This window comes from Erythrolamprus reginae, chromosome 5, assembly GCF_031021105.1.
Source record: "Erythrolamprus reginae isolate rEryReg1 chromosome 5, rEryReg1.hap1, whole genome shotgun sequence".
Classification (NCBI taxonomy): Eukaryota; Metazoa; Chordata; class Lepidosauria; order Squamata; family Dipsadidae; genus Erythrolamprus; species Erythrolamprus reginae.
Window position 1 is genome coordinate 70,512,928 of NC_091954.1, and position 26,068 is coordinate 70,538,995.

General features: G+C 39.6%; 1 protein-coding gene across 4 annotated transcripts in view; it reads left to right on the forward strand.

Annotated features, from left to right (window-relative positions):
- WDR33 (WD repeat domain 33) overlaps window positions 1-26,068 on the forward strand; it is a 95,784-nt gene that overhangs the window by 15,762 nt on the left and 53,954 nt on the right. For all 4 annotated transcript variants that reach the window (XM_070753064.1, XM_070753067.1, XM_070753065.1 and 1 more), the window contains exons 2-7: window positions 6,878-7,103; window positions 7,557-7,625; window positions 9,834-9,938; window positions 12,886-12,981; window positions 16,817-16,968; window positions 18,534-18,631. In XM_070753064.1, coding sequence (XP_070609165.1) covers window positions 6,900-7,103; window positions 7,557-7,625; window positions 9,834-9,938; window positions 12,886-12,981; window positions 16,817-16,968; window positions 18,534-18,631 — 724 coding nt within the window. In that variant the 5' untranslated portion in view covers window positions 6,878-6,899. The remainder of the gene's footprint in view (window positions 1-6,877; window positions 7,104-7,556; window positions 7,626-9,833; window positions 9,939-12,885; window positions 12,982-16,816; window positions 16,969-18,533; window positions 18,632-26,068) is intronic.

Genomic DNA, 26,068 nt, shown 5'->3' on the forward strand with positions numbered 1-26,068 from the left:
TTATAGCTTTCTATTCATATCTCATTTTTGCTCATTAAAGTTACACAGACATTTTCCAAGATACTCAGAAAAACCATTCTTAACTGTTTCAGCTGCAAAGTGCTCCATAAATTCTATAAAAGTTAAATATGAGGATTTTTTTAAAAAAATGGAATTCATGCATTCTGCATGTAACAAATTTAATTGTAATTCTGGGATAATTTATCTTGGAACCAGTCTTATTAACTCTTAGTAATTATTAGTTTATCACAGTAAAATTGTTTTGATTTGGTTCATTAGGATATGTCTAGTTGCAATTGGGTTCAGGTTAAGAGCTCTGACAGTAATGTATAACCAGGGTTTTTTACTTGTCTTATTTATAACTTCTGATCATAGTTATTATTAATCAGGCAATACTTTGCCAAATCAAGGCAGGGTACTTAACACTACCATCACCTCCCCAGACTTTGCTATTCTGATTTAGTTATTACTCTACCATCACCACCCATTTTGCTTAAAAACAGAATTTTACAACAACATCAACAAGTAAAAACGGGAGAAATTCACCTTCTCCACTCTGCTGTATCTTATCCGGATAGGTCACCATGGTATTTAATTTTTTTTTAAAAATGAACAAAAGGAGCTGGGAGAGGAATGTCATTCTCTCTTTTTGGTTATGGTGGATCTAATCACAGTTTGGCCATCATGGATCTGCAAATTGTTGCTGCTGTTTTAAAGGGATGCCAGATGTGACCAATGCTTAGCCCAGTGTTGGCGAAACTTTTTGGCACCAAGTGCCGAAATGAGAGCATGCACAGGGGAGCACCGGAAATTGGAAGAGCAGTTCTCTGGTGCACATGTACAGAAGCTCCAGAAACTAAAAGATCAGTTCCCCAGCATGCATGTGCATGCCGTGAAGCTGAGGTTTGGGTTTCAGGTGTGCGCATGCACGCCTGTGATTTTGTCTTCCAGTTTTTGGCAAGCATGTGTGAGCAAAGCCCAGCTGTCCAGTGTACATGTGTATACCGGAAGCTCACCTTCCTGGCATGCACATTCATGGTAGGGAACTCCTCTTCTGGTTTCCGGCACTTCCCAGTGTGCATGTGTGCGCCAGAACCCGGAAGTGCAACTGGTGACAGCTAGTATGCCTGGAGATATGGCTCTGCGTGTTACTTCTGGCACATGTGCCATAAGTTCACCATCACGGGCTTAGCCAGTCTATACAAAAGTGGATATCTGTTGAGAAGAAGGTAGTGCTGCAACTGAATATAGTTAAACTATAGCCTGTAGATAAGGGTGCTTTGATGTCTGAGTATGAACATGAATAATACTAATATATTATTGTATGCATGTGCAAATAAACGCTTTTTGAGCTAAATAAAGTTGCATTATTGATTATTAAAAACATTTTACTTATTTATTTTTGGCTTTGTTAACATTAAAAACTACCTACTGCTTTTGTTTATAATATTTGTCAGAGTATAATACACACCAGAGTATAAGATGCACCTTAGTATATGGCAGTATATTAATGCTAAAAAGTTTTCTTAAATGTAGTGACACTAACTGCTCCCAATAATTTAAATAGATCTACTCCAAACATGACTCAGTCAGGGTTTAACTCCGCTGCCTTATCTTAATACTAAAACAGGACACTGTTACATTTCAGATTATACTTGTACAGATGTTGTTAAAATTGATGTGGCTTTCTGGAAGTATACAAAAGCACTGGGCCATTTCAGATCAAGCATTTGTTTTAAAAAGCTTCGTTTTGTCAAGTTGTCTAGAACAGAAATAAAGCAGTCTTTAAAAAATATGTCTAATAATTTGAACATTCTACAGACGTTTATAGTTACTGACTTACCTCCTTGCATTCAGTTTCAGCAGTATGAATAGTACAAAAAAATTCAGGCTCTACCTCCCAGCAATTTGCGCCCTTGCAGCTTTAGTTTCACTTTCAGTTTCAACACCTGGCTTGCCTCCAGCCTCAAATCAGCTAAGGCTTGGGAAACTGATAATCAGTTGTTTGGCTTAACAGGCTCTGTTTTGTTTGCTGAAAGGAGGTACAGTAGTACCTCTACCTACAAATGAGTCTACTTACAAAATTTTCTAGATAAGAACCGGGTGTTCAAGATTTTTTTGCCTCTTCTCAAGAACCATTTTCCACTTACAAACCCGAGCCACCGAAACGGTAACTAGAAAAGGCAGGGAGAAACCCCTCTGGGGCCTCTCTAGGAACCTCCCGGGAGGTAACAGGGCCAGAAAAGGAGGGGAGAAGCCTCCATGGGGCCTCTCTAGGAATCTCCTGAGAGAAAACCGGGACTCCACCCTCCCTGTGGTTTCCCCAATCACATGCCTTATTTGCTTTTACATTGATTCCTATGGGAAAAATTGCTTCTTCTTACAAACTTTTCTACTTAAGAACCTGGTCACGGAACAAATTAAGTTCGTAAGTAGAGGTACCACTGTAAATTGCTAGGAAGCAGAAGCCAAAGGGTGGGGATTGTGATAGGGGCTCCATTCAGTGTATAAATGCACCCAAGTTTTCACCCTTTTCTGGGGGGTAAAAAGGTGTGTCTAATACTCCAAAAATACAGTATGTTAACTTGTGATAACTTTATATGAGTTTTAAATAAACAGTAATTTGCTGGGTTCACAAACCAAATTCATAATTTACAAATCATAGGACCAAATGACATTTTGCTTGGCAGGATACATAAACCTAATAATTTATTATATATATATATATAAATTTAAATTCATTAAAAACAAAAAACCAGAAAAGCTAAATACAGCAAATGATCTCTTCCCATATCTAATTTCTTTATAAACATAACCTTAAAGCTTCATTCAGTCCTTGTCAGCAAAAGTTCATAAAGTAGAACTTTTACTTAGACATATCTATTTTAAAAGTAAACCAACTTTATATTTCTGCCTTTTACTCTTTATGTAAGCATGTCCTACTCCTTACATGCATGTAATACATTGAAAACAGTCAAACCTCAATCACTAGGCATGTTTTGTTAATATTTTTCATTTTTATTTATTTTTATTTAATTTTCAATTGATTTTTATAATAACAATATATCAGTAAAACATTCACACAACGCATAACAATGTGCTCAGTGCTCAAAGTGACCACCACCAAACAACATTCATACCTCTCCACCAAAATGGGGGTATATTTTCTATATACCATTTTAACTTGAGCAATATATCTACATATTATAAAGTAATTCTAATTTATTCTTTATACCTTGGTCTCGAATTCTACTAACCAAATGTCCTCTTACCTTGTCTCATTATCCTATCAGTTCCCGCAGATTAGTTTCATTGGCCGAATTCATCCTCTTATCCATAATCTCAAACTGAATATGATCCACCATGTACCAATACCAATTTTGTATTGGCCATTTTGTCGCATCTTTCTAGCCTAGGACTATTACCACCTGAGCGCTTTCTATCACTGCTTCTTTTATTTCTCTAAATTCTCCCATCTCGTTCCTTTTGACCAATACTGCCATTTCCTTTGTAATTATCCATTGTATATTTAACACCTTATTAATGTCGTCTTGCACTTCTTTCCAAAAGTTCTGCACTACCGGAGATTCCGAAAACATATGCATAAGCACCCCCTTATCTTGACATCCGTGCCAACAAGTATTCTTAACATTCTGGTGAAAGTATGCAAGTTGAGCTGGTGTGTAATATTTTGTAATTTAACAGTTATGTGAAAGCATAAAAAAGAAAGGAACAAAAATAGCAGAGATTTGGAAGCTATATAAAATGGAATAAATATTTATCAATGTCACATTAAGTTAATATTGCATATAATAAAATCTATAGCACTTTGAAACATTAAAATAAAATTAATATTCAATAATTAGCAAAGGCAGCCAATAACAATTGTCAATCAGAGTAAGCAGAAGTTTCTAATATGGAACTCCTATCAGATGATGCAAGATATTATATTTTAAGAGAGACACATGGCCATACACCGCGGCGACACAGAGTCCCCTGCGCTCTACAGGGAATCCCGATATCCATGTCACTTTGAGGGTCTGGCTCTGCTGGAACCAGACCAAAACCACCCTGGAGAGGTGGGGAAGAAGTGAGACCGTCAGTGACCTGGGAGGGGTGGCAAACCCCCCTCCCAGAAGCCAGCTTAGAGCCCTCAACCAGCAGCGCTAGAAAACGGCTTCTAAGAAGTTGTCCAAACCATGGCAGCCACAACTGGTCTGATTGATGTGTTTGAATATCGGTGGAGGGTGAGAAGAAGGAAGTAAATAGAAGCTGGTGAATCTTTTTTCGTTGATAGACACTAAAGGGACTGTTTAAAAAAAATTAAAAGGAAACAAAAGAACAAGAAATTTTAAAAAGTGGCTATCTAGTCACAGAGGATCATAGAGAAATCGGGGGGGGGAAAGAGGTGAAATTGAACTGAGGCTAAGCTCTGAAAATTTGAGACCTTGTTAAAATTGAAAAGGTTGTTTAATTTGGTAAAGAAGCTTTTTTTCCTTTTCTATAAAAATATTCTGCTTGATAGAACGGAGTAAAAATACATATTAATATTTCTGTGAGGGTACCATATACATATCGTAGAAACAATTGCAACAGTGACAAACCTTCATTATTGTTTTTACGGCTGTTGACCTTTAATAGGGGAACTTCTCTGATATTGACTGTGCAAGGAGCAATTTGTTATTTGTTATTCTACTGCATGACAACTTTGATTCGTTTGAATAAGACTGAACTTTTAAGATACTTTATTGTGGAAAAGAATAAGATTAGGACTGTAGTGATAATAAAAAAGACTGTGGAAGCAGACATTTGCTAACAGCTGGACTTTGTAGCACTAAGAAATATTGGATATTGATATGGAGACAAGTATTTATGAAGAATTGGCGGAGTTCCTAAAAGACCTTTGTGGGGTAATAAAAGACATAAAAATGCCTATTGGGATTTTTAAAAAGATCCTTTTGAATTGAGAAGTGGAAAGGAAAGAGAAAAAGAATTAAAGGACAACAATGACTTTAAGGAGTTTAATAGCATCTCCAGTGAGGAAAACAAAGAACAAGAAGGAAAGGAAGAAAAGATGAATTCAGAAAAGAATGAATGCTTTAATGACAAAAGAAAAGGACATTGTAAATGAACAATCTGATGATCGCATTGCAATTTATGATGATTTTACTGGGCTTTACAGTAAACAAATGAAAATGGGGAGAAAACATTGGCACCAAATTATACAATTAAAAAAAGGAGAGAGGGAAAATTGTTAGTAGAACAGGGCAAATATTATTCCTAAAGAGGAAAGAAAAAATCTGGGGGAAAGGAAGATGATATAAATACCAAAAGAAGAAGAAGGGGGAAAAAGAGTTAAGAAAAGTAGGATGAAAACGTGGAAATGGATGATTTAATGAAGAATGGAATGGTTTTTTCTCTTTTTGTCTTTCTTCCTCCTTTTTTATTTGTTATTTTGGAACTTTATTATGGTATATGAATAGTGATCAATGAGTTGAAAGATTGGTTGTTTTAAATGAAGTTTCTAATTGATGGAGGAAAATATAATTGCTTAAGCTATTGTTGTATAAGTGGGTTATAATATCAATGAATTTTGAATTTGACTTAATATCATCATAATTCTTATATTGTAATTTACTCTTATTTATGAATTATAAGTTGTTCAGATCTTTTATCAGGAAAATAATTATTATAATAATCTATAATCTAATTATAATATTTGGACATAATGCATTGTTAAGCTTTTATTTTTATAATAGCTAAGTGTACTATTAATGGAATTTATAATAATGATTAAAGTAACAATTGTTTGAAGTAAGCATAAATTGCACAATCAATGTGTTCACATTTATCTTTTCCTGATAAAAGATCTGAACAACTTGCAGTTCATAAATAAGAGTAAATTACAATATAAGAATTATGATGATACTGATGTAAATCAATCTACAAAAGCACAGTATTATTGTTAATAGAAGAACATAAGATAAGGTGAAAGTTATATTCTTGGTTTTTTGGGGGGGATTGAAGGAAATGGGGGGGGGAATAAAGATGAATCAAGATATCAAAGAAGGAGAAGAAGCAATGAGATGCAAAATTAAGAAGCAGAAGAAATAACAACTAGATGCGTAATTTAACTATAGCAGTGATTTTGGAATAAAATTGAATTGATTGGTGGTAGTCCTAAGAGACAAAACTAGAACAAGGAGGCAGAACGAATGAAAATACATGTACTGAAAGTTAAGATTTAAATATATTGGATAGGAGATTTTGAAAAAAGAGGAATGATTATGATGGGTAAGAGCTAGAGAAACATTTTAATCTATTAGGTAATGATAATAGAAATATCCACTAAGGGAAGGATTTAGAGGGTGGATACGAAGTAGGAAGGAAGGAGCGAAAGCGGAGAAAGATTAGAAAGAAGGGAGAAGGAGAAGGGAAGGGTAGTAGTAGAAGGATGGGGAAGGAGCAAGAAAGTGCATAGTAGTGGTGGAATAACCGCCTGAGATAGAAGGAGGAAAGTGAAGAGAAGAAAGTTGGATACAGACTACACAATATAAAGCTAATCTGGAATGTGATCTAAGATGTATTGAAAGTACAGTATATGAAGTTGGATGTGGAATGTGGAGAAAAGATTAGGGAAAAAGGATATATTTTAAAGCCTTACATTAAGAGAAATCTAACTTCAGAAATGGTACAAATCCATGTGTTGTAAAATTAATAGGCCATAAATCACACACATAGACAGCTTAGAATGCCATTCTCCTCAGAAATGAAATAAAATGCTATCTTGATTATTTAAGAAAGACTTCACTGTTATGTTTAACTACTTGATTTTGTTGCTTTGTTATAATTGTTTGGTTTTGTTGTTCTGTTTCAGATTTTTCTAAGCAAAAGTCATCATGGCCACAGAGATTGGATCCCCGCCACGGTTTTTCCATATGCCAAAGTTTCAACACCAGGCCCCTCGGCAATTATTCTATAAGAGACCAGATTTTGCCCAGCAGCAAGCAATGCAGCAACTTACTTTTGATGGAAAGCGTATGAGGAAAGCAGTGAACCGAAAAACAATAGACTATAATCCTTCTGTTATCAAACATTTAGAGGTATGTTCAGGACTGCTTCTTCATCTGAAGTTCAAATACATAGTGCTTCAAATTCAGACTTAATATATAGAAAAGGAAAATAACTGCTAACAGATTTTAAGTATTTCTTGTGTACACTACATTAAAATGTCAAATCAAAAATATCCTGCAAAAAAGATAAAAAGTATTCCCTTCATCCCTTCGAAATTAACACACTTCTTTGAGCTAGTAATAATCTGGCCATATTTCCTGAAAGACTTAAAGTAGCAGCAACAGCAGTAGAAGCCCTAACTCTTAAATAATTATTTAAAAGAGAGAAGAAACATCAGTGCTTCCTTTCATTTCCCCTTAAACCTGACTGTAGATGGAAGAGTATGAAACTCTAGTTCTTTTTGGAAACTATTTCTGTTTCTCAATTATTCCATATTGACCAGTGCTCTGATTTAATGAAATTATTTATCTCTTCATTTTCAGAATAGAGTATGGCAAAGAGACCAACAAGATATGCGGGCAATTCAACCTGATGGAGGATATTATAATGATGTGAGTATATATTTTGTATCATTTATACCCTTAAATGTATAAATGCAATATTGCAGGCTAATTCTGTCCACAGTATGGAATTCAATCCTGGCTAGCTCAATCTGGACTCAGTCCTCCAGCCTTCCGAGATTACTAAAAAGAGGACTCACATTGTTGGAAGTAGGGTGCTGGACATTGTACATTGTTCAGACAGTGCTATAAAGCACTATGGAGTGGTATAAAACTCTTAAGTGCTTTTGTTATTTATATTGATTTAATGTCACCCTGAAAGACTTTAAGACTTCCTATAATGGTGGGAAAGGGAACTGACGATGGACATTTATGTTAAAAAAAACCTTGTTAAAAATCCTGTCTGAAATAAGTTCATTATATTCAAAAAGTGCTTTGTTTATATGTTGCCACATACTTTAATTTACTTTACTTTAATTTATTGGATTTGTATGCCGCCCCTCTCCATGTTTGTTTGTTTGTTTGTTTGTATGTATGTATGCATATATGTGTATATGTACTTATATGCCACCCAACTCCCAAAGCTTATTTTAAGTCTCTATGGAAATCTATTTTGGAGAGTTCACCATATAATTTAAGGATAATTTTTGTTCAGAATGGGCCACCTTGTTGCTTCCATTTCATTGCAGCCAATCTTGCTGTGGCCAACATGCCACAGAACAATTCTATCTGGGGTAACTCAATGTGATAAATTATGTCTGCCACTTTTTCTTTAACATTATTTCCATTGACAAGCTTCAAAATAATGTTGATGAAAAAGTGGAGATTAACATTTATTGCAATGATGTTAAATTGTCAATGGCGAATTGTCCTATGGCAAGATGGCTATGGCAAGATGGCCATGGTGAGATGGCTGCAGCAAGTTGGTTGCAGAAAGTTTTCCTAGACCAGTGATGGCAAACATTTTTTTTCCTTGGGTGCTGAAAGAACATGTGTGTGCGCTATCGCACATACGCAAGTGCCCACACCACAATTCAATGTCCGGGGAGGGCAAAAACAGCTTCTCCCACCTCCCGGAGGCTCTGTGGAGTCCAGAAATGGCCTGTTTTCCAACTTCTGGTGGGCCCAATAGGCTCATGTTTCTTCCTCTTTAGGGTCCAAAGGCTTACCTGGGGGATGGTAAAAACGCCCTCCTTCATCCCCTCGTAGGCACCCCGCCAGAGCCTCTTTGTGAGCCAAAAATCAGTTGGCCAGCACACACATTCACGTTGGAGCTAACCTAGGGCAACGGCTCGCATGCCAGCAGATATGGCTCCGCGTGCCACCTGTGGCACCCATGCCATAGGTTTGCCATCACTGTTCTAGACTCCTTTTCAACAATAGAAAAAGATAAAAATGCTCAAGAATTAACAAACACATCCAGATCAACTAAGTAAGTTCTACTTACTAAGTAAGTTCTATGTATGCAGCAGAAACTGTGGATCATACTATGTGAAAAAGGATTTTAGAATTGGTAGAATGTGTGACTGAGCTCAAGATGTAGTCATAAAAGTTGACCTTGCTTGGCTACCATCAGCAATATATGTCCTTTTTCAGACTATAAACTACATATTACTATTAAGTGATAGTGCTTTCTGCCCTTTATCAATTGTAGTTTCAAAATATCTTTTGGAAGTACTCTGGATTTGCTATCAGAGTTTTTGATTGGAGATGTATTTTTATATTTTTTGAGTAATAAAAGCTTATACAATATCTCCGAGACCGCCTCCTGCCGCACGAATCCCAGCGACCGATTAGGTCCCACAGAGTGGGCCTTCTCCGGGTCCCGTCAACTAAACAATGTCGGTTGGCGGGTCCCAGGGGAAGAGCCTTCTCTGTGGCGGCACCGGCTCTCTGGAACCAACTCCCCCCGGAGATTAGAACTGCCCCTACTCTTCCTGCCTTCCGTAAACTCCTTAAGACCCACCTTTGCCGTCAGGCATGGGGAAATTAAACATCTCCCCCTGGGCACGTTTAATTTATACATGGTATGCTTCTGTGTGTGTCTGTTAGTATATGGGTTTTTTTAAATCTTTAAATATTTTAATTAATTGGATTATTATGATTTGTTTCACTTGTTGTGAGCCGCCCCGAGTCTTCGGAGAGGGGCGGCATACAAATCCAAATAATAAATAAAATAAATAAATAAATAAATAAATAAATAAATAAATAACATTGTTATGTTGATTTGATTAAGCGCTATAACCTTTTTTCTTCTAGCTGGTGCCTCCTATAGGAATGTTGAACAACCCTATGAATGCTGTAACAACAAAATTTGTCAGGACTTCTACCAATAAAGTAAAATGTCCAGTTTTTGTTGTTAGAGTAAGTATATATGTTAATACTGTAAGACAGTGTTTCCCAACCGGTGTGCCGCGAGACATGGTCAGGTGTGCCGCGAAGAAATAAGCTCAGCTTCTGGTCTCGCAACTTTTTGCGAAGAGAAAAAAGTTGTGAGACCGGAAGCTGAGCTTGCTTCTTTGCGCCTTCCAAGTTTTCCAGCAGCTGCGGCGCCCCGCCCGGCTGGAGCTTCCCTGTCAGCAGGTGAGCTTTGGGGCTTGGTGGGAGGGCAGCGGCAGCGGGAGGGCGGCGCGCAGCGGGAGGGTGATGGCAGCGGCAGCGGGCAGGAGCCATGCCGTGGGGCGGTGGCAGGGTGGTCCCTCTCTCTCTCTCCCTCTCTTGCTTTCTCTTTCTCTCCTCCCCTCTCCCTCTCTCTTTCTCCCAGTAGCCGTGGGGCGACATCAGGGTGATCAGCTGTGAGGCGGAGCTACGGAACAGAGGAACAGAGGCACCGACGGCGGCGGCTGGAAATGCTGGAATTGCGTGGCTGGCACTTGCCTGCTGGCTGGACCAGGACGGAGGCTCAAGCCCCACGTCCATGCCCAGCGCAACGCCAGAAATGTACGGCGTATAGCCACCGCCGTCTGTACCTCCGTTCTGGAGCTCCGCTTCACAGCTGATCACCCTGCCGTCGCCCCACAACTACTGGGAGAAAGAGAGAGGGAGAGAGGGGGGAGAGAAAGAGAAAGCAAGAGAGGGAGAGAGAGGAAGAGAGGGGGGGAGAGAAAGAGAGAGAAAGATATAGCAAGAGAGGGAGAGAGAGAAAGAGAGGGAGAGAGGGGGGAGAGAAAGAGAGAGAAAGAGATAGCAAGAGAGGGAGAGAGAGGAAGAGAGGGGGGATAGAAAGAGAGAGAAAGAGATAGCAAGAGAGGGAGAGAGAGAAGGAGAGGGAGAGAGGGGGGAGAGAAAGAGATAGCAAGAGAGAGAGAGAGGGAGAGAGGGGGAAGAGAGAGAAAGAGATAGCAAGAGAGGTAGAGAGAGGAAGAGAGGGGGGATAGAAAGAGAGAGAAAGAGATAGCAAGAGAGGGAGAGAGAGAAGGAGAGAGGGAGAGAGGGGGGAGAGAAAGAGATAGCAAGAGAGGGAGAGAGAGAGAGGGAGAGAGGGGGGAGAGAGAGAAAGAGATAGCAAGAGAGGGAGAGAGAGAAAGAGAGAGGGAGAGAGGGGGGAGAGGAAGAAGGAGAGAGAGGGGGTAGAGAAAGAGAGAAAGCAAAAGAGAGAGAGAAAGAGAGATAGCAAGAGAGAGGGAGAGAGAGGGGGGAGAGAAAGAGAGAAAGCAAAAGAGAGAGAGAGAAAGAGAGATAGCAAGCGAGAGAAAGAGAGAGGGAGAGCAAGAGAGAGAAAGCAAGAGAGAGAGAGAAAGAGGGGGGGAAGGAGGGTGAGGGAAAGAGAGAGAGGGAAGGAGGGCAAAAAAGAGAGGAAGGAAGGGAGAAACAAAGAGAGATGGATAGAGAGGGGAAAGAAAGAGGAGGGAAGGGAGAGAGAGAGAGAAAGAGGGAGAGAGAAAAATAGAGCGAAAGGGAGGAAGAGAGATATTTTTTGTCCAAACTTTTTTTTACACACACACCCCCGCCCCCCGCCCCCGCTCAATGTTCCCCAGGATTTTGTAAATGTGAATAATGTGCCGCGGCTCAAAAAAGGTTGGGAAACACTGCTGTAAGATACTATAATGTATTATGTAAAATCACTTAATATGTTAATACTTTTAGTCTGTTGTACATGACTCCATATTTTGCTGAAACAATTATTTTATTAAATTGAAGATACAGTGATCTCTCGGTTAGCGCGGGGGTTACGTTCCAAGACCTCCCGCGCTAACCGATTTCCGCGTTATACTGGATGCGGAAGTAAAAATCACCATCTGCGCATGTGCGCCATTTTTTTCATGGCCGCACATGCGCAGATGGTGGAGTTTGCGTGTGGGCGGCGGGGAAGACCAAGGGAAGATTCCTTCAGCCGCCCAACAGCTGATCTGCTCCGCAGCGCGGAAGCAGCGAGGAGCCGAAGATGGGGTAAAGGCAAAGGGGAAACCCCATCTTCGGCTCCTCGCTGCTGCCGCGCTGCGGAGCGGATCAGGTGTTGGGCGGCTGAAGGAACCTTCCCTTGGTCTTCCTGCCGCCCAGGCAAAGGGGAAACTCCAAGATCGCTTGCCGCTTGCCGCTTTGCAGCTTGGAGCCTTGCTTCGCCTCCTTCGCTGCAATAGGCAAGCGGCAAGCGGCAAGCAATCTTGAGAAAGAGAGAGAAAGGAGGGCGACTTGCCAGTCCACGCCCCCCTGGATGAACAGCCTCGCATGGCCCCAGCGCCGGGCTCCGCTGTTGCCTCCGCCCCCATTCGGCTCTGCAGCTGAGAGGCCTTCCCGGCAGAGCCCTCCCCAACAGCTCCCGCTGCCAGCGCAAAAAAGAAAAGAAAAAGAAATCCCCAAAAGAGGCAGGCACAAAGCGGGGGGCACAAGGGGAGCTGCCCGGCAGAGGTTGCTTTTTTTCTTCTCGTGGGCAAGTGGAGGGGGGGGAGAGAGAAGGGAGGAAGAGAGTGTGAGAGAGGAAGAAAGAGAGAGAGAAATGATAGAAAAAAGGGGAGAAAAAAGAGAAATGAGAAAATGATTGAAGCATAGTGACAGGAAAGAAAGAGAAAGAGACAGAGAAGTGACTCTTGGTGATGACGTATGATGTCATCGGGTGGGAAAAACCGTGGTATAGCAAAAAAACCGTGGAGTATTTTTTAATTAATATTTTTTTAAAAACCGCGTTGCAGCGTTTCGCACTAATCGAGACCGTGCTAATCGAGGGATCACTGTATTGGTGATAGAGCATGGGACAAAAATAGTGTTAGACTCTGGGTGTATAAATAGAAATAAAGCCACATAGACAATTCTGAAAAATATAATTTGGAATATATACTATCTACCTTACAATAAATTCTGTTCATTATTACAGTGGACGCCTGAGGGAAGACGCTTAGTCACTGGGGCTTCTAGTGGAGAATTCACTTTATGGAATGGTCTTACCTTCAATTTTGAAACAATATTACAGGTAAATCAGTACATAAATTGTGTGAACTGTAATCTTTCTATATTTTATATACTTTACATATACTTTATGTGTATGGGATATGTTAAATAAGAGTAAAATACAGTATTTCAAGGTTTTTTTTACCATTAAATTTTTATAAGATCTCTTGATTCATGTACTATCTTTCTAATAGAGACTGTCTTTTTGTTGCAAAATAATTGACTATGTATAAATATATAGATGCACACAAAATGTTAAGTAAAATATCTTATAATTCTCTTGACCCTGAATTATAGATTCAGTGTGAGATAATGGCTAGAGAATTAACATAGAACTGGAGAAAACCATGCTCAAATCTTTGCAGAGCTTGATGTACAGCTGTAGACAATCAACAAAATATTTTTTTAAAAAAAACAAGCCATTGCATACATTTAAACACCCCAAAATATGCCGACTGCTTAGCCCAATGCCTCTTAAGAAAATGCAGATTTTCAGTGCCTTACTGAAGGCCATTAAGGTTAGATCTATCCAAATTTCAAGAATATGCTGTTCCATATGGCAGGCATAGCAATACAGAAAGGATGCTTCTTAGGACCCATCAGATGTTTAATTAAGGGATCCAAAATATGCTTTTTCTATTGGATCTTTTGGGATAGAAAGAAATCTTTCAAGATAGGGAGTCCTACAAATAACCCAGCTCTGTGCCTTGAAGGATTTTATATAATGACCTGCATCTTGAATTGCACCCAAAAACCGACTTGGAGCCATTGCGTCTTGCACAATAATTATAATTATATGGGTATACAGAGGTGCATCCATAACTACCTACACAAGAGTATTTTGAATTAGCTGTAGTTTCTGAATTGTCTTCAAAATCAGTTTCATATAGAACATGTTACAGTAATCCATATGGGACATAGCCAAGACCTAAGTGACTGTTATTGAATCAATCAATCAATCAATCAATTAATTAATTTTATTTTGACTTCTATGCTGCCCAATCCCATGGGACTCAGGGCAGCTTACAACAATAATTATACAATACAGTGTTAAAAAGTCAAATAGAAATACAGTGGTACCTCGAGATACGAGTTTAATTCGTTCCGGACCTGGGCTCTTAAGTCGAGCAGCTCTTATCTCGAACGACTTTTCCCCATAGGAATTAATGTAAATAATTTTAATTGGTTCCAGCCCTCAAAAAACTCACAAAGTTAGTCTAAATTATGCAGAAAGACATGTTTTTAATGAAGAAATGTACATGTACATATAAATGAATAATGAAGTTTCTTTCACTTAACTTGTAAACTTTCTTAAACTTTTAAATTTACATATGTTCAACTTCTCTGCCACCCAATCCTGTAGGACAGAGGTCCCCAACCCTTTTTGCACCAGGGACCGGCTTTAAGCGATCAAGAGAGGAATGGGTGAATGAATGGACGGAGGGTGGGAAGGAAGGAAGGAAAGAGGGAAGGGACAGGAACAGAGGAAGGAAGCAAGGAAACTTATGAAAGGGGAGAGTAAGAGAGGAATGAGTGAAGGGAGGGAGGGAGGGAAGAAGGTGGGAAGGAGAAAGAAAAGAAGAAATAGAGGAAGGGAAGGTAAAAGAGAGAAAGAAAAAGAGAAAGAAAGAAAGAAAGAAAGAAAGGGGGAAGGGACAGGAACAGAGGAAGGAAGCAAGGAAACTTATGAAAGGGGAGAGTAAGAGAGGAATGAGTGAAAGGAGGGAGGGAGGGAAGAAGGTGGGAAGGAGAAAGAAAAGAAGAAATGGAGGAAGGGAAGGTAAAAGAGAGAAAGAAAAAGAGCAAGAAAGAAAGCTGCAAGCACCCCCCCGAGCACCCCAGGCCGGCTGCAACCTTTTAAAACATGCGCGCCGCTTCGCAGCTGTCTCCTGAAGCCGAACGCGGAAGTTAGCGTTTGGCTTCAGGAGACAGCTCCTTGGCGCTTGTATCTCGAATTTGGGCTTGTAAGTAGAACAAAAATATCTCTCCCCTCCCAGCTCTTATCTCGAGTTGCTCTTAAGTAGAGCAGCTCTTATGTCGGGGTTCCACTGTACAAAGAATAGTAAAAAAAAATCCATTAAACTAACAATTAATAAACCCTTAACAAACGATATCAATCAGACACACATACCAATCACTCGCAGTTTCGGCCGTGACTAGATGTAACATTCACGGCCCCAGGACCTGCTGGCAAAGCCAGGTGTTCAAGGCCTTTCAGAAGGCCAGTAAGGTGGGAGCAGTATGGACATTGGGGGGTAGTTGGTTCTATAGGTTCAGGGCAACCACAGAGAATGCCCACAGAGAATGCCCTCCAACCGGCATTGCTTAGTCGATTGGACCCAGAGAAGGCCAACCTTGTGTGATCTAATAGGTCTCTGGGAGGTATGTGGTAGGAGATGGTCCCGTAAATAGTCTGGTCCTAAGCCATGTAGGGCTTTATAGGTAATAACCAACACCTTGAATTGTGACCAGAGACTATTTGGCAGCCTCTTGATCCAAGAATGGCTGTAATTGGCAATAAAGATGTATTTGTGCAATAGGCCAATTAGTAACAGCTGCTGTTCAAGTAGTTGCCAGGGGCCTAGGTGGACTGCCCAGTTGTGCCTTAGACTGTGTAACATCATCCAGAATCGATTATGGGAAGTTATGGGGCTTAAAACTCATTATAGGAAGTCAACAGGGACTTAGAATCCACAACTATTTAAGTTTTTCTGGGATGGCGCATAAGCCTTTTTATCCCCGCTAGGCTCTCACAGCCTCAAGACACTGAGAAAGAACTTAGCCCTAGAGATACACAATTGGATCATCAACGTATCATATGATAATTTGATTCCACAGATTCAGATGACCTCATTTCACATAGATGTTAAATAGATGTAGGGAGAGGATATAGCCTGTGGAAGTAGTGACTTATTAACTTATTAACAGCTACTGGAACTGACTCTGAAGGAAGGAGGAGAACCACTGCAACAGTCTGAGCTGTTACAGCAGTATGTCATCTTCAGTGGTATTGAAAATCACAGATCAAGGAAGACAAGAATAAATATACCACATCCATCCTGGCTCCACCAGCATGATGAATACAATATTCAATAATTTTCATGGTCTTCTTCATAAGATTGTAATGAGACTAAATTTGGGCATGAAATATATATATATATATATATATATATATATATATATATGTTTTCGTAAATTTTCACGGGTATATGTATGTAGATTGTTCTGAGTTCGGGTTTTGCCCTGTGTAATGTTTTGCATGTCTATGCGACGTTTCGGTGAAATCACATTCACCATCATCATCATCACCATTTTTGCAAAAACACAAAGATTGGAACTCCAGCCTGATGATGGTGAATGTGATTTCACCGAAACGTCGCATAGACATGCAAAACATTACACAGGGCAAAACCCGAACTCAGAACAATCTACATATATATATATATATATATATATATATATATATATATATATATATATATATATGTTTTTTCTTATGTCGAATTTTAATTTTAAAATTCCAGCTATAAACATTTAACATATATATATATATATATATATATATATATATATATATATATATCCTATTCTAAGTTATATATATATATATATCCTATTCTAAGTTCCATGCTGCAAAGCAAACAAATATTATACATAATTTCAGAAATTTTTAAAATGAGAAATTATATACATATATAAGGTATACATATATAAAATAATAATACAATTAAAATTAAAATAGTGTGTGGATGTATATGTGCTTTATTTTATTTTTCAAATGGACTTGCAATACTTGTAGTAAAAGTGTTTATGGTGTCACCAAAGTAATTGTTAAATTCTTCTTTCTGATTTTGCAGGCTCATGACAGTCCAGTAAGGGCTATGACATGGTCACATAATGATATGTGGATGTTGACAGCAGACCATGGGGGATATGTGAAATATTGGCAGTCCAACATGAACAACGTCAAGATGTTCCAGGCACATAAGGAGGCGATTAGAGAGGCCAGGTTTATACACAATATACAATTTTCTGTAGTTACTATTTCCATGGTTAAACTGTTCTCTAAGTGTATTGATGCCAATTTGCATGGGTATTGTCAGATTTTGGGGGATATCTCACATCATATGAACTTATTTTCTTTTGTTTCAATGATTTCACATATATGCTGGTATTTCTCTGAAATAGTGTTTCCCAGTATCTGCCTCTGCATTATGTTAGAGATGTATTTTTCTACTGCATTTTGCATTGGTATTGGTTTTATTTATATATGGTCACAATGTGTATTAGATATTCTTTTTATGCTATTGTGTAAGATGACTATTTCATTCCAAATAAAGAATTCAGTTTTTAAAAATATAATTGAATAAAATATAATCAGAAATAAAAACAGCTCCATAGTTCTCACAATATTAGAAAGCAAAATAAAGTGGAGAACTGCTTGGCCAACATGTCCAGTAGCATGAAGGATCAACAGAGATTTCTACCTTCAGAAGTCATGTTTAATACCAAATGTGTACTTCAAGTTTGGAATCTAAAGCTAATGAGACATCTTTAGGACATCTTCCTGGTTCAGTGTCAATACTCCAGTTGTCCAAACATATAAGTAGATCTATGTGAAGAATTTTAGTATTCTAAGCAAGAAAAACAGAAAAAGGATTAAAAAATATTAAACTCTGCTTGAAGAAGGACTGGAAAAACAAATTAAACCTACAACAGTATTCCCTTGGATTTTGGTATTTTGCTATCCATTGGAGAAGATAATTATCCCTAAAGTACTTTCCACTGAACTTGTCACTTTCCTTTTTGGTTCAATATTTCCTGGAAAAGTTTAACAAGAAGTAATTTCATTTAAGAGCAAACTAAATGGATTTCTTCACATACACTTAAGTTCCACATATTTCAAAGGGACCAATGTTTAGGCATTCCAAGCAGATTCTTCCCAAGTCACTAGAAGGGCAATGCTATCCATCCACAATTAAAACAGCTCCATAAGCATTTGCAGATCATATTTTCAGATTTATGCCAAGCTTCACCATTTTTGAAGCTTCTCCCATCATGGTGATATTTCATTATAGAATTCAGTCATCTAAAAGCCTTTTAAAAAACATGTTGGTCTAACATGATTTTTAAAAAATCAAACAGTAGTTAGCCCTTTCATTTGTCTTATTACCGGAAAACCATCGATGAAGAAAAATTCTATCTATTATTAATTTTTTCAGGATTCCTTTTTATATACTGTAGTTATTTCAAAAGTACAAATGTGGATCAGTTTTGCATTTTTAAATCAATATAGCAGAAAATGATGCCTTTGGTCAAAGGTAAACATGGCAAGGTTCTGCAGGCATTATCTCCATTTAATTGGGGAACCAAATTCAGGAATCCACAGTCGTCTATATGAGAAGTTTTTTACAAATGAACTCAATTATACCAACAGGATGAAGTTTTTAATTTGCCATGTTCAGAAGCCTCCATCAATATATTTTTACACTTGAACTAAATTTTGCCCTAAGAAGTTTAGATGATCTGTTAAATGCTGACTTCTTTCCCCTGCTGTGTGTCTTCATGTAACAGTTTCTCACCTACGGATAATAAATTTGCTACATGCTCTGATGACGGCACTGTTAGAATCTGGGACTTTCTCCGTTGCCATGAGGAGAGAATTCTTCGAGGTATGTTTCCAAAAAAGTACTGACTGGGATATTTCAGAAAGGGAAACCTCTTTAGTTGCCCAATAAGAACTGTACAAACTAATTTACACTCCAAAGTGTGACACCACTTTCTTAACTCTTCAAAAAGTTATGTCATAAGAATTTCAAAATTCAGTACTATTTATAACCTAACTTTATTTTCTCATTGGAGCTATTTGCACTGTGGTTATTTCTATCCTCAGCATTGTTGAAACATCTGTTTAGGAATTCAGGCTGAATTAATGCTCTAATGTTTCAGTATCCAGCGTTTATAAGTTATTCCAAAAGCCGTCACTCAAATAGATAATTATTTGCTCCTGTTTTTCCCCTGATTTTTATAGTTTTACTTTTAAATATGTCAGGTTTATATCACCTTTGAGAAATAGAAATTTTCAGCAACTAAAAACCACACAAACACAGCCTATCTGGAATTCTTTGACTTTGCAACATACGTGGTCACTACACAGTTTAGAGGTATATATTATTTTTCCAATTAATAAAAGAAAGTTAGAGAATACATTTTTAAAAGAAAAAAACGTTTAAAGAATATACCTGGAATTTTAAGGACATGAAAGCCATTTTAAACCAAGAAAATAAAAAAGTTCCACTGCTTTTATTTTCATTGTATTTGGTACATTTTGCACTGATTTCATATTATTGAGAAATGAACTTTAGATAAATTTCTAGCATAGTTTTGGACTTGGACTGGCATTGTAAGGTAGAAGTAAATAGCAGCAACTATCCAAATACTACTATTTTTCAGGAAATAGCACCCTTGCTTTGCATTGGATTTGTTTTCAATACAACATCATCAAGACAATCTAAAAAAGTACTCCTATGTTTCTTTAAAAAATACAAACATTTCCAATATTTTTTTGGGTGAAAAGTATAAGAAATACATCCCCAGTCTTCAGGTTTCCGAATTGTGAGAACTTTATATTTACACATTTCAGATTCTGCCCTTGTCTTATTACCACTTCAATAGGCTATACATATACATATATTACATTTATTCAATGTCTAAAACCAAAACAAAGGGCAATTCAATCAGACACCTCATGATTTTAAAAAATGGGAGCATTGAAAAGCAATCGAGTTTCTTGCTCACTGTAATTCATTTTTTCATCATCTCTAGAGCGCAGTGTGCTCTACATGGGACTAACTTGAAGACCACCTGGTCTTGGTAGTCCAGAATGAAGCAGCATGCAGTATAATGGGCCCCCCTATATGGCCTGTGCCATATAGGATTTTAAAGGTGATAACCAGCACTTTGAATTAAACCCAGAAAGAAACTGGAAGCCACTGCCACTCACATAGGAGGTTTATAAGCTCTTATGTGAACGGCAAATTAGAAATTACAATTGGAAATCAGAAATTCCACTTGATGTCAGTTTTTTGTTTTAATAGGTTTGGATTTTATAATTTTAATATGGTTTGATTGGGAGCAGTCCAAAAGGATTGATTATAGGATGGGTGGCTATGTAAAGATTTTAAATAAATTTCTATTGAGGCTTTATTCATATTGTGAATTACATAGAAGCAGTTACATTTAGCAGTCTTATCATAGTACAGTGGTACTTAAGAACTTAATTCGTTCCATGACCAGGTTCTTAAGTAGAAAAGTTTGTAAATAGGAGCAATTTTTCCCATAGGAATCAATGTAAAAGCAAACAATGCGTGAAAACCCCTTAGGAAAGAAATAAAAGCTCAGAATTTGGGTGGGAGGAGGAGGAGGAGGAAGAAGAGGAGGAGGACAGTTGCAGCCGAAAGAAGAAGGTGAGGTGAGGGGAATTAAAAAAATCCAAAACTTTAAGGCTTAAAAAAAAGAAAGAGGGACTCTAAGGTGGGGAGGAGGAACACGCGCCTCCCATACACCCGGCGCGAGGCTGCCTTCCATACACTGCGCCAGAGAGAGAAAGCCAGGCAGGCAAGAGGTGAGGCACCACCAAAAGGCTCCTCTGGCAGCCCAGAAAAGCCCGAGATGGCTAGGATTAAAGGGGGGATGGTAGGAAACTGGCCGGGACTTCATGCAGCTCTCAAATTTCCTGGGAAATTTTTCTGGGCTCGGGTTCTTAAGTAGAAAATGGTTATTAAGAAGAGGCAAAAAAATCTTGAATACCCGGTTCTTGTCTAGAAAAGTTCTTAAGTAGAGGCGTTCTTAAGTAGAGGTACCACTGTATATAGTTACAGTGATCCCTCGATTAGCACGGTCTCGATTAGTGCGAAACGCTGCAACGCGGTTTTTCAAAAAATATTAATTAAAAAAATAAAATATTAAAATAAAATATTAAAAAATAAAAAATAAGTCCACGCTAGTTCTCTCTCTCTTTCTCTCCCTGTTGCCGGCGTGGTATATGAGAGAGAAAGAGAGAGGCAGAGGTCGGGCGCATTACCGGGAGGTGGAGGCGGCGTGGGGACGCTGGGTGCCGGGGACACCGAGGAGGGGGCGCCGGCCGCTCAATCGGGCCGGCAGGGAACAGAATGGAGCCTTCCGCGGCGGGGCTGGTAAGGGGGGGAGCCGAGGGGGGAGCCGAGCCCAGCCCCGTGGCATTCGCTTTCCTGCCGCCCGCAGCCGACTGATCGTGGGCTCCTTCGCAACCTCGGAGAGCTTCCTGGTTTTCGTGAGCTTTCATGCCCTGGAAGCTCTCCGAGGTTGCGAAGGAGCCCACGATCAGTCTCGGCTGCGGGTGGGAGGAAGGCGAATCCCCCGTGGGCTCCGTTACATCTTCCGCTGCCAGCCAGGCCATGCTGGCGGCAGCGGAACAATCGCCTTCCTCCCGCCCGCAGCCGACTGACCGTGGGCTCCTTCCTGAGCTCCCTTCCTGAGCCTCCCGTTTTCTCTCCCCCCCTCGCCCCTTCGCCTCCCTGTGTTCCTAGGAGAAGTGCTGGGGATTGAGGCAAGACAGACCTTCTGCTCCTCACCAGCACTTCTCCTAGGAACACAGGGGGGCGAAGGGGCGAGGGGGCGGAGAGAGAACGGGAAGCTCAGCATTCCGTCAGTCGCAGCGCTGGCTGTCAACTTTTCTTTTTAAAACTGGGCAGGAGCTGACTTGCCTCCCCAGTGCTAAAAAGAAAAGTTGACAGCCAGCGCTGCGACTGACGGAATACTGAGCCTCCCGTTCTCCCCCCCCCCCCACCTCGCCCCTTCCGGTTTCGGCGTTCGGCAACGGAGTCCGGCGCTGGGGCCATGCGGGGCCGCTCATCCAGGGGGGCGTGGACTGGCAAGTCGCCCTCCTTTCTCTTTCTTTCTCTCTCTTATACCACACCGGTAACAGGGAGAGAAAGAGAGAGAGCGGAGGGCACCTTGCCGGTCCACGCCCCCCTAGATGAGCGGCTCCGCATGGCCCCAGCGCCGCCCAGGGGTTTCCCCTTTGCCTGGGCGGCGGGAAGACCAAGGGAAGGTTCCTTCAGCCGCCCAACACCTGATCCGCTCCGCAGCGCGGCAACGGGGAAACCCCATCTTCGGATCCTCGCTGCTTCCGCGCTGCGGAGCAGATCAGCTGTTGGGCGGCTGAAGGAACCTTCCCTTGGTCTTCCCCGCCGCCCACACGCAAACTCCACCATCTGCGCATGTGCGGCCATGAAAAAATGGCGCACATGCGCAGATGGTTTTTACTTCCGCATCCAGTATAACGCGGAAATCGGTTAGCGCGGGAGGTCTTGGAACGTAACCCCCGTGCTAATCGAGAGATCACTGTATATGTAACTAAACGCAACTGAACTTGCCTGAACTTAGGTAAAATTGATAAAAACTGGGTTGAAAATATGTTGGCTTGGATGTTCAGTTGCTCTTATATCAAGAGGGATGGAGTGTATTTCTAAGAGCTGCGGTGGTGCAGTGGTTAGAGTGCAGTACTGCAGGATACTTCTGCTGATCACCGTTTGTCAGCAGTTTGGCAGATCGAATCTCACCAAACTCAAGGTTGACTCAGCCTTCCATTCTTCTGAAGTGGGTAAAATGAGGACCCAGATTGTTGGGGGCAGTATGCTGACGCTAAACCGCTTAGAGTGGGTTGCAAAACACTGTGAAGCGGTATCTAAGTCTAAGTGCTATTGCTATTGCTACATTTACAGTATTCTCTACCACATTGCACATCATTCCCCCCAAAATTTCAACTTTTCAATCACAGATTGAGAGATATGGACTAATGATGACAGCAGAAGAAAATGATTAGCAAATGACACATAACTTCATTTCCCCCTTATTGATTGTCTATAAACTCTTTATAAAAAGTATGTTTGATATTGAAAAAAATAACTTGAATATATTGAAACCTATCTTCATTGATGTAAATATGTGTAAGCTTTGCAGCCTTGGACTCTTATTGTTCTGTTGCTTAGCAGCTAAAATTGTTGCTGATTTTAGAGAAAATAGGAAGGTATGTTGGATATATTTGCCATCTTGAGTTATTAGTGGGAAATAAATAAGTAAAATTAAAAAATAGGAATACAGTAGATGAGTACTTACAATAGTGCTCATTGTGAAAAAGAAACATATACTGTACCTTATTTTATGGAATATAAGATGCACCTTTTTCCCTCATTGAAAAGGGGTGAAAATTTGGGTGCTTCTTATACACCGAATACAGCCCTGCTCAGCTTCTCAAACTGAGGTTTCACAGGCTGAAAACAGCCTGCAAAACCACAATTTCAGAGAGTTTTTTCCAGCCTCTGAAACCTCTGCTTGAGAGGCTGGGAAGGGCTAAAATGGAGCTTTCACAGATTGGAAAAATGCCTCTGAAATGGAGCTTTCATAGGCTGGAAAAGCAAGGCCCAGAGCTCATAACCAACAAATCTGTTGCTAAAGTTCATCTCTGGGAACAGCTGATTGAAGGTATTCAGGGAGGCCATCCACCCCCCCAATCAGCCTTTTTTAAATTTTCCTCCACCAAAACCTAAGGTGCGTCTTATACTCCAGTACATCTTATAGTCCAAAAATACAGTACTTTTCTCCATCTTTTGCAGTAGATAGAAAATAGCTATTTTCCTACGAATTGTAAGCAACAAAGCCTTTAATCACTGTTTTGTAGGCAACTTTTTAAAAGACTCTTTTTTGTACCATTCCAATCTATTACAAGAAGCCATAATTCAGTGATGGTGAACCTTTTTTCCCTCAGGTGCTGAAAACGCCTATGCATGTGCTATTGTGCATGCATGAGTGCCCAAAATGGCCTCCACCCACCCACCCTGTGGAGGCCTGAAACAGCCCATTTCCCAAATTCTGCTGGGCCCTGTAGGCCCGTTTTCTGTCCTCCTCAGGCTCCAGAGGCAAAAATGCCCTCCCCCATCCCCTCAGAGTCTCTCTGGAAACCGAAAATGCCCTCCCAGAGTTTCCGGGCAAGCCGAAAATCACCAGGCCAGTACATACATGAATATTGGAGCTTAGGTAGAGTAATGGCTCTCATGCCAGCAGATATGGCTCCGAGTGCCATCACTGCCATAATTCTATTCATATAATTTTGAAAATCTGTTTGCCCAACCTGGAGGGCTACTACAATTGATCTGCAAAAATCTAGTTGGACAGTAGATGACAGTAGAGAAATAACAGAAATTTCCTTCAGGTTTTTTTTTTAATTTTTGAGCCCAAATGTAGCCATAATAGTTAGCCACTCTGCTTAGGAAACAATTAGAAGAATATCCAGGTAAGCAAAATATATTTTGGAGTCTGCGGAGAGGGGCGGCATACAAATCTAAATAATAAATAAATAAATAAATAAATAATATTTATAATTGGCTGTCATTCACATGTACTGTGAAAATCTGTGTTTACATAACTCCCATGTAGTTTCATAATTTAATAAGGAAATTAGTTAGATAATATATGGGCAGTAGCATGCTACTTATCAGAAAACAGTAAATATTAGAGGCTAAAGAGCCATCTATGCCAACAGGCCCCGCTGATGAAAGGAATGTATGTTTGGCTGTCTGAATGAGAGTGATTGGTTTTTAAGGAATTGGGGTTTTAGATTAGTTAGTTTAATTTTAAATTTGGATTTTGGACATTTTTAAATTGTTTTTATATGTTGTAAGCCACCCCGAATCTTCGGAGAGGCGTGGCATATAAATCCAATAAAAAATAAACAAACGAATGAATGAATGAATAAATAAATAAATTTCCTTAAGTTATTGAGTATACATCTATTATAACATGCTTTTAAGTTTTTATTCCAATGGACTGAGTGGCCAGCAATGAAGGCATATTTAGCATACTTATACTCCAAATATAAATATAAACATTCATATCAAAGCAATTAGCAAAGCAAAGATATGTGAAAACTTAGAATAAACTGAAAGCCATTATATGATATTTAGGCATCATAGAAAAGACCATAATATTCAAAGAAAAGTGTAATGTTACAATATTAATGATTATGAATATGGTATACCTTATATTGTTTGTCTTTCATCTTGATAATATATAAAATGTCAAAAGTAAAATAATTTTCTATTAAAACATTTAAATGAATATATGAATATATCAGCTAAAGCATACAGAATTCTATAGAATTCAGCTTAGTGAAATGGGCAATTGGCATGCTGCTTATCAGAAAATAGTAACTATCAATATTGAATATTACTCTTTATTGTTTTTCAATTGTTCACAATTCATGGGGAGAGAAGTTATAATGTTGTAGTGCCTCAGAAGATTTATCACTTTTTTTCTAATTAAGTCATCAATAATAGTGGATAAGTTTCTTCAAAAGGCACAGTGCCTACAACTTGCTATTTATTGCATAGACATCTTGATATTTGAAAGACCTGCTGTAAAAACACTTCTGTATTCCCATGCAACAATTAGTGTTCTCTACAGGAAAATATAGAAGGAAATACTTAAAATCAGGAAGTCTGAAAATAAGAGATCATTACTATTCATATTTTATGCTTCTGGAAATTTTTCCAATAAGTTCTATGTTGGTGAGGAATCATAAATTGTATCAGTCTATATTAAAGTATAAGGGACACAGTGTCTCAGTGGCTAAAGCTTTCGATCAGAAGGTTGGCAAGTCAACGAAGCAGTGGAAGTGATGTGCTGGTGCCTGGAGACTGTTGGGGTCTGGATGGCTGCCAACAGACTCAAGCTCAACCCGGATAAGGCGGAGTGGCTGTGGGTTCTGCCTCCCAAGGACAATTCCATCTGTCTGTCCATAACCCTGGGGGGGGGGGAATTACTGACCCCCTCAGAGAGGGTCCGCAACTTGGGTGTCCTCCTTGACCCACAGCTCACATTAGAGAAACATCTTTCAGCTGTGGCGAGGGGGGCATTTGCCTAGGTTCACCTGGTGCACCAGTTGCGGCCCTATCTGGACCGGGACTCACTGCTCACAGTCACTCATGCCCTCATCACCTCGAGGTTCGACTACTGTAATGCTCTCTACATGGGGCTACCTTTGAAAAGTGTTCGGAAACTTCAGATCATGC